The 17387-nt window shown below is 41.3% G+C and overlaps 1 protein-coding gene across 1 annotated transcript in view; it reads left to right on the forward strand.

The window, feature by feature from the left end:
- Plxnc1 (plexin C1) overlaps positions 1–17387 on the forward strand; it is a 150587-nt gene that overhangs the window by 20260 nt on the left and 112940 nt on the right. The window contains exons 3-4 of the mRNA XM_090328397.1: positions 12121–12255; positions 15921–16021. Of these exons, the coding sequence (XP_090184523.1) occupies positions 12121–12255; positions 15921–16021 (236 nt within the window). The remainder of the gene's footprint in view (positions 1–12120; positions 12256–15920; positions 16022–17387) is intronic.

Consider the following 17387-nt stretch of genomic DNA (forward strand, 5'->3'; position numbering starts at 1 on the left):
CAAGTCATAAATCAATTATTTTGTGAATGCTTTAGAGACACCTCCCCCCACCCCGACACACACACACACACACACACACACACACACACACACACACACACCCAGAAATGGCCTGGAAGAAGATATGTCCCCCTTCCTATCCCATCCCTGACTCACCTTGAGACATTTAACCTTTCTGTTCTCTCTCCTTTGCCTGGGAAATGTACAAAGCACCTGATCTCTCATAACTTCAAAGAGATGAGAGATTATAGGGCTTGAAAAGAAGAAGACACAGGTGTTCCCTCCATCTCACTCACTATCTGTGGGGAGGGGGCAGGGGGTGTTTGTTTTCTGCCCTTTGTACCCACACTTCATGGAGAGGTTAGAGATCTGAAAGCTTAGAGACTCCCCTTGTCTTTCATCTCCTACAGTTATTTTCCCCCCACTGTATGGCTATACCCTAGTTCAGTTGAGATTCATATTCATTTCAGGACAGGAAAATGGGGAGAAGAAAAAAATGCCAAATGACTCATTGGACATTATTGAGTGGTCATCTTGTCAGTGTTATCAGCAAGCTTTCAGTATACCCATGTCCCGTGGCTTCCAACCACAGTCCTGGGTGGGAACAGGACTGTTTGTCACTTTACAGATGACAATCCTTGATTTCTCTGTAGCCAATCAGTTGACTCTCAGCTCAGATTTTTAAGTGAAATACTAACACATCTGTTTTCCCAACCTGTTCTGTTCATAAACAGCTGTGTGATTTCAGGTGACTCATTTACCCTCTCTGATCCACCAGCACCTCTCCTCCATTTCTAGATAGTCTAGAAAATCACTTTCCTTTTTTCTTTTTTCCTGCACAGACTCTAATTCTGTCTTCTGCATACATATCTCCAGTGTAGCCAAACCTATTTACTTGCTGTTTTCCAAATGTATATTGAGTAGTCCCCTTTCTACACTTTAGATCACACTGTCTCCTCAGCCTGGAAATGTTTTCTTTCTTTTTTTGTCCCTTTCTGCCTTCCTGCATCCTCTGTGTTTATGTTTTGGCTCAATTCAAACCCCACCTCCTCTAAGCTCTGAGGCATTCTCTTCCCCTTCCTCCTGAAGTATTGGTCATGTGTCGCATTCTTTGGACTCCAGACTCCTGAGGCGTCTTGCCTAGCCAAACTTGAAGCTCTTTGAGAAGGGGGCCATGGATTCCCATAGCCTGGTATGGTGCTGAGTGCCTGGTAGGCATTTGATTTAATCTGTTTCTTTTGGAGGAATACCAGTAACATATGGGAGGGAGTTTGTTTGTGTACACATTCTTTTAAAATATACATTGGTTATCTTTCCTGTCATGTTAGATTCCTTTCCTGTGGAGAGGTAAATACTCATCAATCACTCCATACTCATCCTTCCTCTCTCAGTGACACCTGATCCACAAGATCCTGGTCAGACTCATGGGATTTGTTAGTCTGGCACAAGAAACTCCCATCCTTGTTTCCTGGACCTCCTATTCAATCATCCCTTCAGATTTGGGATATTTTTGACAAGTGTTTTGGCAAGAACACTCTTTTCCCCAAGCTGAGACAACCAGACTGTTACATGGTGAACTGGAGGTGAAGGAACACTTGGCTCTAAATAGGGCCCTGTGGGAAGGCCTGGTTCCGCAGGTCCTGTGGGTTCCCCACAGCCATTATTGTGTAGCTCTCTGGGTTTCTGCCTAGTTGAGGGTGGGGGTAGGGGTGAGGAGACCAGAGAGTAGGATCCATCTGAGCTTCATTCTGCTGTGAGCAAGTAGTGAATAAAATCTTGATGTTCATAAGATTTGGGTGGGGTGCTCCCTCAGAAATAGGGGCTATGATTTTTTTTTTGGCGGGGGGAGGTTCAAGGCAGGTTAGTTTTTGTTCCTTTGTTTTGTGATTGACATTTGTACATTAATAGCTGTATGATAAATTATGCTACATCTACTCAGTAGTTTAGCTCTCTCCACAACTCCATGAGATAGGTCTGGTCTTTTTGAGATGAGGGAATCATGGTCCCAGGAGGGTGAGTGATTGACCCAAGGTAGAACAGAGATTCGAACCTGTACTTGACTTTGCACCCCATCCCCAGCTACCTGTCCCCAAGGCCTCTGGGATCAAGTATGCTCCTGGGCGTAGTCAGAATTTTTAGAAACTCAGTTAAGAATCGCAGCTTTTATGGATATAGTCTCTTTTTAAAAAGAGATTCCATTCCACCCATCCCTGCTCCTGAAGAAAGAGAGACCTTCCCTGGACACAGGTCCTCTCTCAGAAGGAGGTGGTACGGAATGAATGTGAGCTGCTAGGCTCTCAGGATTCCTAGGCTAGTCCAAACCGTCTCCTGTATTCCTACACCCCTGTATGAAATCTTAGAGCAGCCCCTGAAATTACCCTAAAACTTGAAGACCAAGGTTTTCCACGATGACTTGGGATTTACAAATAATCCCTAAATCCCTTTACTCAAAAGCTGCAAGCTTCTCCCTTGCCAGACTTGTCACCAGAACTGTTAGAAAAGACAAACATTGTCAGACACAAGCTTGGCTTCTAAGCCTCAGTGTGGAGGTACTAATGAGCGGCATAAAACAAAACCCAGCCCAATGCAGACGGTGGGAGGAGGAGGAGAAGAAAGAGAGGGTTTGGATCACCAGCAGCCTGAGTCATCAGTTTCCGAGTGATCAAGAGGCGACAACATTTTGACATGCACCAGGCACAGTGAGTATCTGCCTGGCTGGATGAGAGGCAGGAGACTAGGAAGCCAATGGGGTGTGTGTGTGTGTGTGTGTGTGTGTGTGTGTGTGTGTGTGTGTCTGTTGCCACCACTAATTCAAACTTGCCTCCTTAAGTCTGTGCAAACCTCATAGAGTTTTAATATAATTCGATGCCATTTTCAACCTCATGTGATTGAAATAATTCTTCCCGCTTGTGAAAGGCTTATTGAGAGAGTTGGGGGGGAGGGGACAGGGTAAGAGGAAGGCGAAGACAAAATGGTCCTTAATTGCGTCATGTCGAGGCAACCGCTGTCAGCAGTTTGGATTCTTTTTTTACATAGTTGAGGTCAGACTCTATCCAATTTTGCCTCCTTCTTTTCTTCAGTCTAATGAGGAAAGAGGCTTCTATTAAAACACTACTGCAAATCCTTGGTAAATAATATTTTAAAATAGCTCTATCGTGTTCTGTTGTGTGGGAACATCATTTTGAACTTGAGCTGAACTATAGGTCTTTAAAGATGCACAAGGAAGACAGCCAGCACTTCCTCCTAAGGTAAGGTCATGGTGATGATCCACGGAAATGCCCTCCTTTATTCTTAAGGCCCTTTTGGAACATTGTAGAGATACTGAAGGAATTAGGAACTGAAAGGCTCCCATCTTCTATTAATTTTATCAGTAGGTGGACCTCACAGTCATGAGGCAGGTTATGCCCAACACTCTTCTCGCCCTCACTTTGGTCATTTCCCTACTTTACTTGCTGGGTAAACATCATATATATATATTTTTTTCAGTTGTCAGTGTCTGCACAGAAATCAGCTGAAAAGTATGCACAGTCTCAGCTCAGCTTTTGGGATTTAGTTGAATACATTGCCCAGGGTATACAGTTCTAGGAACTTTCTTGAGACTTCAGTGTCACCCATGGTGTGGTTTGCATGTCTATAGCAGACTATGCTACATTGAGACTATTGTCCTTATCTCAAGGGCAGAGGGGAATAGTTAGAGCTTTTCCAGGTGATAAAATAAGTACTATGGGAATGTGCGTGAAATTTGAAATTTGTGACTTTTTGCATGCCCATTAACCTTTCTTGTAAGCTTAAAAGATAAGAAGGCAGTGGGAGAAAGGGTAATAATAGCTACCATTACTGAGCACTTATTATTCACCAGGGTTAGAACGGCAGTCTTAATGTGTTAACCTGTTTCGTCCTTATGAGTCAATACTGTATCCATCCCCACTTTATCGATGAGAACTCCCAAGGCTCGGAGAGGTTAGCCAGTTGGCTCAAGGTAATTTGAAAGGAAGCAATCTGTCTCTAGAGCCCAAGCTTTTATCCTCCAACTAAACTGCATTAGAGTTAAAAAAATAGACTAGAGAGATTGGTAGAGATCCTCAAAATGGTTTTTAAATGTTTGATTTCTAATATTGGGGTATCTGGATTGATCCCAAGATATAAGTGTTTGAGGTTTCCTGAGATGGGGTCATGACTTATGTGGTTTTGGTTTGTTCCTATTTGGGGACAGCCTTGGGGGCACCTGAAGTGCTGAAACCCCTCTCTCTTATCTGGCTGAAAATGGCTTCTGGGGATCTCAGAGCCTCATTTATGGCCCGGCTTTTTCCCCAGTGGGCCCATTTTGAGAAACATGTCTTCAAGTTGAATTTTTTTTCATTCCATGCTGTGCAACTAGTGTTTTGCTGCGTCTTGAATAAAGCAGAGCTCAGGGATAGGAAGCTGTAGCATGCCCTGTCCTCTTGGCCAGCACAGGAGAACTTCTTATGGAGCTTAGAGTAATGACTATCACCCGTGTAGCCACTAAAGCTTTCTGTATAGCCACAAATGGCTTTTGTGTTTACAAAACATAGAGACCCTTTAAACTAGTTCCAGAAAATTCTTGAATTCCAGCACAAAGCCAATTTATGAAATGCCCAAAGAATCTACCTTGACTCTGGGTTGTGAAATTCATACATGAAAATAAGAGAAAATGCAAAAATGAAGTATTTTTTGCACCTCTTACAGAATGTAAAAAATAAAGGAAAAAGAACTGGCTCTGGATGCAGGGAGTTGGGTGGCAGAAATGACTGAAGGGATGTAAGAGACCAAAAAGACCACACTCCTTGGAAATGGGTTCTGTGATTGGTTGTTCGACATGTTCCATGAAGTTTACTTCAAATTTGTTGTACCTTGTTTCTTCCAGCTTGTGAGTTTGGGGACTCCCTGATTTGAACAGTTTACTCCTGTGTAATTCACAAATTTAGAACTTGTGGTTCTGGCTGTATGTTTCTCCAATTTACACAGAAATCAGTAGATTGGAGACAAAAGGAAAATTTGCTTTATTCATTATAGTTTATCTTTATTATTGCTGTCTATTAAGACACATTAAAGGCTATTAGATAATTGCTTTATCTTATCTCTCTTTCTCTCTGTGTCTCTCTGTATCTCTCTTTTTCTGTCTCTATCACTGTCTCTTGTGTGTGTGTGTGTGTGTGTGTGTGTGTGTGTGTGTGTGTGTTTTAATTCCTTCTCTAATCTTTCTCTGTAACTGTGTATGGAAAAATAAGTAACAGTCAGTTAATTTAGCCTGCAACTGGCCAGCTTCACAGAGTAAGACACAGGAAAGGAAATTTAGCCTAAGATGGCTTAGCTTTTTGAACACCCATGGTTTTTCTATTTTGTGATAATTATAAATACAGAAATCATATTTTGTTTCACTTTCTCCTCCCTCCTCTTCCTCATCATGTCCCCCCCCACCATGGATAATGTAGAGCTAGCCTGCAACCTTAGGTTGGGGAAGTCTCTACTCGTTTAATTTCAGCAGTATGGTTGAGAAGTTTCTTTTGTCTGCATCAAGTTAATAGCCTACCATGAGGCTTCAGGAAGATGTCAACAGAAGTAGTATGTTGACATGAACTGAAATTCTCCATTGGGGAAAATTTGTTTTCTACACAGACTTCTGCCAGAACAATGTGGAGAGCCTCATAAAATCTTGAATGCTAATAGAGTCGTTTTCATTTAATAAATATTTAATGGACACCTCTTCTGTACCAGACACTCTTCTGGGTACTGAAGGTACAAAAGTGAACAAAACAGATAAGCTCCCCACTTGCTGGATGGAGGGAGAAAAACTTGAAAACCATGTCAATTAATTATCTTAGATAATTTTAAGATAATTTTAGATAATAAAAAGAAAAAGAAAGAGTGATTGATGGAGTTTCTAGCAGAGCACAGTAGATCCAGGAAAATTTCTCAGAGGAGGTGACATTAAGGATGAAGAAATTTGTAAAAATGTATGTGGAGTTGGATGTAGTGGCTCATGCCTAGAATCCCAGAAATAGAAGTTTGAGGCCAATCCAGTCTCCCCCCATCCAAACCCCATAGGATAGGAGGATCATAATCCAGGTTAGCCTGTGTTAAAAGTGTGTTACCTTCCCTGAAAATAACTAATGCAAAAAGGGCTGGGGGCATGACTCAAGTGGTAGAACACTTGCTTAGCAAGATAAGGCCCTGAGTTCAAATCTGGTGCCACTAAAAAAAAATAACAAACTATATACATGGAGGAGGCTCAGAGCAAATTCAGAATAGATCTGTATTAAGGTAGAATGTTGGAAGCAGTAAATAAAAACCCACATCGTGCCTAAGCAGCGTGTGTGAATTGGATGCAGTTTCCCTTATGCAAAATTCAACCCATTTTTGGGTTCCTGTGACTCATGGTTCCTGCCTGCACTGGATCACAGATCTAATTCTTTTTCTGTGGCTTCCCAGCTTAACCCAGCTGGGGAAGGGATAGTTACCTGGGCTTGATCTTGTTGACATGTATCTTGGAGTATAAGTCCTCCTGTGTTTGTGGCAGGGGTGCCTCCTATTGCAGGGTGAATGAGGTAGGTGAGAGGTGATATTAGAAACCTAGTAAGCTAGAGGGTGAGACTGAGGAGGACTCCAAAGGTAGAGGTCCCCATCCCTTAGGGATGCACTGTTTTAGGAACCCTTGAGAGAAAAATGAAAACTTCTCTTGCTTTGGTTCTCCAAGTCATAAAGACTATCCATTACATAATCTAGCAAAAGGAATGGCAGTTTTAATCATGCAATCTCAAATATGTTTTTTAATTTGAATTTCATGTCTTGTTTAAAGTAATATATTGATATTATTCAAAACTCAAAAGAACAAGGAAATGTTTTGTGAGAGTCACTCCTTCCTGACTTGTGAGGTAACAAATGACAGCAGTTTCTCTTCCAGTAAGAATTTATCTATGCCAAATTGGATAGGGAAGGGGAGAAAACCAAGACGGCAGGGGGGGTGGAGGGGAGGGTAATGGGGACCAAGACATGTGAAAGGGTATCAATATATGTGAATTAATGCACCTTCTATCTGGAAAATATCATGTAACCCTTTTATTAATTACAATAAAAATTTTTAAAAAAAGAATTTATCTATGCCAGCAAGCAAAAGGTAGAAGAGATATCTATGTTTGTGTTTGCATCCATACATACTTAATATAACATGTTAAACTGCATGGCTGGGGACCTATAAAAGTAGCCTGTGAGATTAAGTGTGGTCACTCTCTCTCCCACCATCTTAGAGATGGCCCTGACCAGTCAGTATGATTTTCGATGTTAGGCCACGAAATAAAGCTCTGTTTAACTTCCAAAAAAAGTAACATTATGCACAAAAGGCTTTCTAGTTATTTTTATGGATGAATTGTATTCCATTACACACATTGTATTCCCTTGCACACTAACTCCCTGTGAGCCTTATGTGACTTCACGTGCATATGAGGGGCTTGGGCTCATGACCACATGCTTTATATCTTTGATGGATAATGCCAGATTTCCTTTCCCACAGATTCCACTCCGCACCATACCTCACCTAGCCCCTCTAGAGAGTAAGACAAGCTGCAAGGTAGCCCATGTGAAGATGCTTATTCAGGAAATGAGTTGGAAATCCCTGATGTGCAGTGTACCTGGTCACATAAACAATACAGGAAATAATGTCTTCCCTTCCCTAATCCCAAGTCTCAGAGAGAATATTGGAGATTCATCTCCATCAATAAGTAACTAGACCAATATTGATTGCAACTAGACTTTTCAACCCCTTGCCTCTGCATCAACCATGCTGTAAAAATAAACAACCTGAGCCTCCAATAAAAACACTGTCATAATTCTTAGTTCATGGGCAGCGGAAAAGGGTGGTACCTTCCTAAATTATGTTTTTATTTACTTTCTTATTTTAAAGCAGACCCCAGACACTATATCATTCACCCTAGACTATCTCATTATGCATCTCTACAAACGGTGGTGATGATCTTAAATAACTCTGACTCTAATGCCATTGCCATAGCTAACAAGATTATCAGAAATTATTTACAATTATCAACTGCCCCATCTATGTAATAAAAATTTCCAAGTTGATTAAAATATGCACTGAAAATTATTTTGTTTAGACTGATGCCCATACTACATTTACTCCATCTCTCATGTAGAATAGCCTTTCTTTTTTTTTTTTTTTTCTTTTTTTGCCAGTCCTGGGCTTGAGCTCAGGGCCTGAGCACTGTCCTTGGACTTTTTTCTCAAGGCTAGAGCTCTACCACTTGAGCCTCAGCACCACTTCTGGCTTTTTTTCTATGTATGTGGTACCGAGGAATTGAACCCGGGTCTTCATGCATGCTAGGCAAGCACTTTAACCACTAGGCCAAACTTCCGGCCCTAGAATAGCCTTTCTCTCTTGCATTTATTCCGACCTGTTTCCCTCGCAATGTCTCATATTATAGATGTGTGTTTTTGTTTCTTCATGGGGTCATTTACCTTGCTTCTCAATTCTTTCTTCTTTAAGTCATGAGACTTAAAGTCAGTGTTTCGACACTGCTTAAGAACGAGTGCTCTATCACTTGAGCCACAGCTCTCCTTCCAGATTGTGTGTGTGTGTGTGTGTGTGTGTGTGTGTGTGTGTGTGTGTGTGTGTGTGTAGATTAATAGCAAAAAGAGTCTCATGGACTTTCCTGCCTGCCTGGCTTTACACCTCAGCTTCCTGAGTAGCTAGGAATGAGTAGTTAGTAACAGGCATGAGCCAGTGGTGACTGGCTTTCTACCTACTTTTGAATGCTACATGATATTAGCACTAAAGACCTGGCTGGGTTTGGGTTCCATTTTATTGGTGAGAATTCATCACTAAAACTAGTGCTTTAGTGATGGTGCTAATGATTCCTTGAAGAAATACCAGGGTAGACTCTTCTCTTGAGTCTCTCTTGAGAATGTCTATTGATCCGTTTCTTTAAACTGGCTTCTAATTTCTCTTCTTAAATTGCCACTTTCTACAGACATATCAGCTGCTTAAGTCTCAGTGAGTAAAAGAACTTAGGAATTAGAGATGGCACTTGGACTCTCTGGTCAGTGCCTGCCTGCCTGCCCCTGCCCCTGTTCCTTCCCCTCAGTTTTCCCTTGAGCAGTGTTGTCTAATAGAACATCTGGTACTCACATTTCCAATGTGATATCCTGGAGCTATGGGTGCCAAATTAGCACTTGAAATTATAGTTAGAATGACTGACATAAAGGGCTTTATGTGGCTACTGGCTAGCATATCAGATAAAGTCGTTTTAGAGTCATTTCAAATGAAGCATAGGGTTTCCTCACCTCCCTTGGGACCAAACTGTTTGGATTGAAAAAGACTATGTGTGTATATATATATATATATATATATATATATATGTATATATATATATATATATTTGGGCACTGGTGGCTCATGCCTATAATCCTAGCTACTCAGGAGGCTGAAATATGGGGATTATGGTTCAAAGCCAGTCAGAAAGTCTGTGAGACTCTTACCCCCAATTAACACCAGAAAACTGAAAGTTTCCCATGACCCAAAGTAGTACAGCACTAGCTGTGAGCTGAAGACCTCAGGGACATTGCCCAGGACCAGAGTTCAAGCCCCACAACCAACTATATATGAAAAGTCTTTGGTGATGTACATAGTATAAAATACTTCAATATGTGACTTCAAAAATGATCAGATTTCAAAAGGTAATTGTTTTCAATGGTTTGTCAACATTTTAAATAATCAAATCCTTAGCTTCTTTTATTATTTAGTGACACATTGTGGATTTCTTTTTAGGTCACCCTTTAGCCATTTAGTTCAGTATTTTAAGCAATAGTATAATATTCTATTTAAAGATTGTATCACCATTGGTTCAACCAAAGTCATGTTTAATATATGTAGGGAGTGAGATTGGCTTTTGTTGAACTGCTGCTGAATTTGGTGAGCCATCTAGCCAATTAAGTGGGACTGACTTCACTGCTTCACTGGCTTGATCCAAAGACATGATAGCATGAAGCACATGTTACAGGGCAAGGCCCAACTAGGCACGGGTGCCAGAAGGAGGTAGGTATAGGGAGCTATATACTTCACACACCACCAGGCATACTACTGATTAGTAAATGCATGAAAGATGCTTCAAATTAAATCTCAGACACAAAGTTTTTCTTTTCAAGCCATATGTCCTCAGTAACTGATGACCAAAAGGAAAGTGAATACAGAGAAATATCTGCCCCATTGCCACCTTCCTTCTTTTCAACTATTGTTTTAGATAAAGGGAAAGGTCCAAAGATAATAAGACATGGTCCCTGCTTGCAATCTAGGCACATGTGGTTATCTGTTTAGTGTTGATTTGGTGTTAGGCCTCTTTTATGATTCTTAATTGATTTCTGTAGATCCTTTTCACCTCATGATAGAAAGGACAAAACTGAAGCCTAGAGAGGTAAAGTAAGTCACTAGTTCAAAGTAATAAAGCTACTTAAAGATAGAGCCTGGATGGAAATCTAGCCTCTGGCTGCCATTACAGTCCTCTAGGATTGTGGTAATTAGCTCCCACCTGGCCTTTAGACCTATGCTCAGACCCTGCCTTCCAGCCAGTTTGCTCCTCTGTTCAAAATCTCAGTGATTTTCTCCCCCCCCCACCCCCAGAGTAAGTAAAAGGGAAATTTCGCAGGCCTCCAAGAAACTATATTATCCTCCATGTTACTTACGTTACCTACCTTACTGCCCACTTGTTTCCAACTTGCTCTCCTCAAGCCACTGTGGCCTCCTTCCATTTTAGGGTCTTCTTTTAAAAAACATGTTTCATCCAGATATCTAAATGACTCATTCCTTTACCTCCTGTAAGTTTCTAAATAAATGTTGTTTCCTTTGTGAGACCTTCCCTGAGCATGTGTTGTCCTTTTCTTTACTCACTTTATTTTTAATTTACTCTCTCATCACTGAAAACCACTATTCCTTACACACACACACACACACACACACACACACACACACACACACACACACACATACACACACAGAGTTCTGTGAAGAGCAGGATCTTCCCTTTCCCCTGCCCGGTTTTGTCACTTGCCCATTTTTTCAAACACTTAGAACAGTGCCTGATACACAGTAAGTGCTGGCTGGAGAAGAGTAAAGCTCAGGTGTCTAATTTCAAAGCCAGTGAATACTGATGAACACCTGCTTTATATTTTATATGTGAGCACATTGCTACTTGCCTATACCTGTTAACTCTTCAGAGTTACTTTTGAATGCATGATGTCATCAGAGTAACCCATTTAAATATATGTAAATAAGCTACGGCCTGGAGTTTCAAGATTGCTCCTGGCACAATGCTAACCAAGCTGTTACTTGAGGCTAGATGGGGTCAGATACTGAAGACAAGAAGCTTCCATATGTGAGAATTAGGTTCCAGCATTGAGGAGTGGCTTTCTTACTTGTCAGTTTTTGGTAACGTTGTCCCTTGCATGAATATGCTGAGCTTATTATTGAAGATAGTCATATGGGAGAATGGTTAAGGACTGTAGTAACTTACCCAGTTCATATAGTAAGTAAGAAAGGATATGGGCTCTGATGGTTTAGACTTGTAATACTAGTTTCTCAAGAAGCTGAGATCTTAAGATGAAGGGTTAAAGCAGCCTGGACAAAAATATCTGTGTGACACTTATTGCCAGTTAATGAACAAAAGCCAAGAGTGGAGCTGAGGCTCAAGTGGTAAAGCATCAGCCTTGAGTGAAAAAGCTAAAGGGTAGTACCTAGGCCTTGAGTTCAAGCCTCAGTGCTGGGAAAGAGAAAAAAAAAAAAGCAAGCAAGCAAGCAAGCAAGCAAGAAAGAAAGAAAGAAAGAGAAAAGAAAGAAAGGAAGGAAAGAAGGGAGGGAGGGAGGAAGTGAATGAGATAGAGAGGGAGGGAGGGAAGGAATGAAAGAAGGAAGGAGGTCAAGGAGAAAAAGAAAAATAGAAAAGAAGGTAGAAGAGAGAGAAAGGGAGAAAGAAGGGGTGAGGGAAAGAGAAAGAAGAAGGAAAGAGAAAAAAAGGACTGAAATAACAAGCTACAAATTTTGTCATTTTGCCATGCAGAATACCTAATATAAATCATATTTCTCTTTTTGGAAAAAAATAGGTTATTCTTGGTGAGAACTTGACCTCAAATTGTCCAGAGGTGATCTATGAAATTAAAGAAGAAACACCTGTGTTCTACAAACTCGTTCCTGATCCCGTGAAGGACACATATATCTATCTAACTGCTGGGAAAGAGGTAGGTAGGAATGCTAGTTATTGCTTCTGACTTAGAAATAAAAATTATTTAATCAATGTCATTATCTTGCAGCAAAGCTTTTACTTTGAACTACTGAGTTTAAATGTTGCTTCAGGCTTTGAGAAGACCCACAGTGGGTCACAGTCATGGAATTAAAAACCACCCTGGCTGTCAGTAAGAAAGTAAGAAATATTACCTATCTAGACAATTTTATTATTGGTTATATTTCCAGTGCCTAGGCTTTCAGAGGAGGACGTGCTTGCAAATGGATGCATAGTTGGCAAGGTAACTGGATTTGCACATTGATTGTGTGGACATTGTAAGGGATAGATGCATTTATGAATATATCCAATGGGACTGGCTTCAGAATATGGGGTTAATATAAGGCCACAGTCTCATGCACATTCATGAACCAGGAAATATACAACCCTTACCCTCTTTCTCTTTATCTGTTGTTTATGGTTGTTTTCTCCCTCCCTCCTCCTCTTCCTCCTCTTCCTCCTCTTCCTCCTCCTCCTCCTCCTCCTCCTCCTCCTCCTCTTCCTCCTCCTTCTCTCTCTCTCTCTCTCTCTCTCTCTCTCTCTCTCTCTCTCTTTCTCTCTCTCTCTCTCTCTCTTCTGCCTGCTGAAACAAAAACACTGCCTTTCAAACATTTCCTTCATCTTCACAAAGTGTTCTTGCCAAGGAAAGAGGAGAGGAAGCTGATATTTTAGGGAGTTCTCACTGCTGATGTGCTTATTATCACCGTTCTCTGTGTGATATGATGAATGAAGTTGTATGCACACACACACATATCCATACAAATATAACAAAGAATACTAATGAGATATGTTCATAATTTAATGAGATAGTTACTTTTATTTTACAGATGAAGAACCAAAGGCTTGGAGAAGTTTAATATTCAATTAAGGATATATGTATATCATTTTTATTCATGAATGGCACACATACATATATATATATATATTGTGTGTGTGTATCTTTGTGAGATCATAATTGTAAAATCCATGCTAGATAAGATTAGGTGCTAAGTTCTCTGTAGATAGTGTTCTGGCTTGATGGTTTGGGGCCTTGTCTATTTGAACACACCAATTGCAAAGAAGATAACTGACACTTAGATAATTACAGGATGTCAGAGATGCCCTCATTCCAACCCCATTTTCCATTCGTTTCCTTTAAGCCATTGGCAGGAGAGTAATGACTGATCTGCAGGTGATTTTTGAGTCACAGGGTAAGAATACTAGCATGTTCTAGTTTCTGGTGTTTATAAACCAGAAACGACCGCATCAAGAAGGCTACATCTGAAAGTAGGGTCTTCATCATACAGAATCTTCTGTGCCAGCTTTTATCACTATTCAAACACACTTCATTGTGGTTCTTCCCCAGATCTCATATTTGAAAGATTTCTGCCTACTCAACAAACTCATATATTAAGTGACCATTCCCATTTTGAGGCTTGACCAAAGATGTCTGAGATCTGCTAGCCAGAGTGTAGACTGTATTCTACATAGAGCTGATAAAATTCCAATCCCTAAAACAAAGACAGTGTACTCTTTCCTAGACTCTTAGGGAGATATTAACAGCTAATCTACAAAGCAATGGGAAGCCCAGTGGAATATTTGCAGTGTCTCTCATAAACATAGATTTAAGTTTGTGTTGAAATATATGAAGTAGTTGTTCTCCATCATTCTGAAAACCCACCTTCCCCCAAGAATGTTCAGAGCAAGCTTGCTAGTGATCAGATGGTCACTGTAATCAAGAGTGGTCCTGTGATCAGATGAGATCTTATGATCAGGTATGATCATGTGATCAGTCATTCCTTTCTTGAACCTCTGGATGTTATAGTGCTTAGCATATGCAGAGGCTCTCAGGAGTCCTATGCTAAGAAAATCCATTGAGTCTTTTCAGTCTAAGCTTTTGCATTTGTTAGACTGTGCAACTCTTTTCTCACATAATAGCAATAGCTGATATTTACGACATACATTATTTAGTATGTGTCAGACAATGTTCATAATAACCCTTTGAAATCAGTGGTCCCAGTGCTATTTTACAGATGAGGAAACAAGGTTAGAGAGATTACACGACACTTATTAAAATCCCTCAGAACCAAAGAGGTTTTTGTGAGTTTATGAGGAAATAAATATCCACATTCTGGTTAATTCTGGCTCCCACTCATGGTCTGGCAGTTGCAACCACAAGCCACCTGGAAGACTGAGACATGGAATGGCATAGTTGGCCCTCATGAAGGACCTTCCTCAGGAAATTCCCAGCATCTCCTTCTAGAATGCTTTATTCTCTAATTATACTTTCTAGCATGGGTAACCTCCCATTATAATGAATTCCACAAGTTTCTTTACTACCTGCCTACTATGTCTGTTTACCTTCAGAAAAATGTGCCAGGCAGTCTCCAGGGACTTGCTGCTTTCCTTAGTCCTACTCCATATCCTAGTCTACCCAACATAGCTGCCCTGCACACCACTGTTTGCTAATACTTGGGGAGGCAGCCATAGAAACAGGGCAGTGACCTGAATACTCTGCCCATTTCTTTTCTAAGTGTGTGTGTGTGTGTGTGTGTGTGTGTGTGTGTGTCCCTGGGGTTTGAACTCAAAGCCTTATGCCCTTGTTAGCTTTCTTGCTCAGGCTGATACACTTGGGCCACTCCTCCAGCCCAGCACTGTGATGGTTAATTAGAGTTGAATTCTTTCAAACTTTTTTTTCCTAGGTATGTTTAAGGTCTTCCAAGTCGCAGCCTCCTGTTAACTAGTATTACAAATGTGAACCACTTTGGCCAGGCCCATTTCTCTTAGTTTTAGTTGCACTGGAGTGGACCTGAGCAAGCATGCTAGGAATTGAGGTGCAGGAGTTAATCCCCACAGGCTGAGGGGGATTTGGTCCCCCTCCTCATTTCCACATCCCACCTGGGGACTGGTGGCCCTCCTGAGGCACAGCCATTTACTGTTCCCAAATGTTCCTTTCTCAAGTATTACTGACCATAATGACAATCCCCTACATAAAAACCAGGTGACTTGATCCCATGTTACCTGTGGCAATCACAGACCAGATATCTAGGCCCCATCCAGGAAGGGTCATGCAAGGGTCTGGGTGGCAGGCAAGTCTGGGTGGCAGATCCAGTATCTTCTGGGACTGGTTCCAGGTACCCTCAGAATACCAAAACCTATCGATGCAAGTACCTATCATAAAGTTTCCATATAACTATGCACATCCTCTTATACACTGAAATCATCTTAGATTCATTAGTGTGCCAGATAACCATGTCAGTATTATATATGTAAACAGCTTAACTATTGCTATAGTGTATTGTTTAGTGATACTGATGAGAAATAGGCTCATGTACAGACAATATGTTTCATCTGTGGTTGAATTTGTGACTGCAGAAACTGCAGGTGGGGGAGGAGTCATGAATGACCTTATGTATTTTCCAAAGGCCCCGACTGGTTTTTACACAAATGTATTATCCTAGACTATGATCTTATCCCAGAACTTGAGACCTGCCACCTGGTGCCATTACTGAGACATTCAAAGTTCAAGTTGACAAATATTTTTTCAGTGTCCCTTCATCAGATAAAGTGTTATCGTTTATTTATTTATTTATTTTCTGGTGCTGTGCCTAACTCCATCTGAACCACTGGCATCTTTATTTTCAGGTGAGGAGAATTCGTGTGGCAAACTGCAGTAAGCATAAATCCTGCTTAGAGTGTATAACAGCGGCAGACCCCCACTGCGGTTGGTGTCTCCCTCTACAAAGGTATTTCCTGAATGCTTTTTTCACCAGCTCACGTTTTCTAGAGTGTCATGCAGCAGAACACTTGTTGCCCTACTTTATAAGATCCATTCTGAACACTTGGGGGGAACAAATCTCTTTTCATGACTGAAATACCATATTGTATCTCTGACTCTCAAAGGGCAATGCCAGTCAGGTCAAATGACATAGGCCACCCAATCTCAGGGGCAGAGGGACAGATATGTAACATCAAAAAGGGAGAGACAAGATCAGGCAGATTTGCTCTTTTTCTTTTTTACTGGAGAGTTTACCAAGATTGGAGAGAGAGACAGACAGACAGAGAGAGAGAGAGACAGACAGACAGAGAGAGAGAGAAACAGAGAGAGACAGACAGACAGAGAGAGATAGACAGAGAGACAGAGAGACAGAGAGAGAACAAGAGCAAGAGAGAGAGGGAGGGAGGGAGGCAAAAGGTTCTCCCTCTGTGAAGATAAAAGAATAGGAATGTTTGAAAATTTTCAAATGAATCCTCATCATGTCATGTATTCTGTTTCACTCTGTGGAAGCCTTGTTATTGATGGCGTTGTCTCTCCTTATGCCGTACTGCTGTGGGCCTGATGTACAGTCTTGGTTTTCAGGCAGAATCTGCCCAGCCTGGTCTTGAATTACGATGTACACATGACCCTTCTAGGCTCAGGGGCGACTTGTAGAGGCTTCCTCACCATGGCAGTTCTTAGCATTGTCGCTGGGACTGGCCTGGTTGGATTCGCTGTTGCCATGGCAACGCAGCACTCCGGCTCTTGCTATAGAAGCAAGGAGGAGAGAGCCTTCCTGCAGCTCAAGCAGGAACAGGAGGAAAAAAATAAACCACATAACAGTGTCTGTCAGTTTGGTGTTTTCTGTTTTTAAAGGTGAAAAGGGATAAGAAAGAGTAGAGCAGGTAGAATGAGGCTGCAGGCCGAATGAGGGGGTAGTTGTGGAAAGAAAAGAGGGCCAGAAAATGAATCCAGGATCTGATGAGGCAGGAAGCCAAGAGCAATGAAGAGAGGTAGGGGGAGATATAATATAAGCAAGAGGTTCAGGAAACAAACTAAAAATATGGGGATGGAATTAATTAAGAGTTTGTGGAGGAAGTCACAATCTGAGCTGTCGCAAGGCAAGTGATTGCCCTTGCCTCTTGCTGTACCTCCATACCAGGCTGTTTCTGTCACAGTCTCTGGTAGACAAAAGAAGCAGGCCAGGAAAATTTTCATGAATAATTGTAATTGGGCAGAAACCTTTTCTTCTTGTCGCTTGCCTGAGTAGAGTTTAAGCAGTGAACTGACATGGCCAGCATTCAGTGGTTGTGCATCCACTAAGGGTCTTGCTGTCATCTATTTATGATCTATTC

This window comes from Megascapheus bottae, chromosome 2 (assembly GCF_031878675.1).
Source record: "Megascapheus bottae isolate mThoBot1 chromosome 2, mThoBot2.hap1, whole genome shotgun sequence".
Classification (NCBI taxonomy): domain Eukaryota; kingdom Metazoa; phylum Chordata; class Mammalia; order Rodentia; family Geomyidae; genus Megascapheus; species Megascapheus bottae.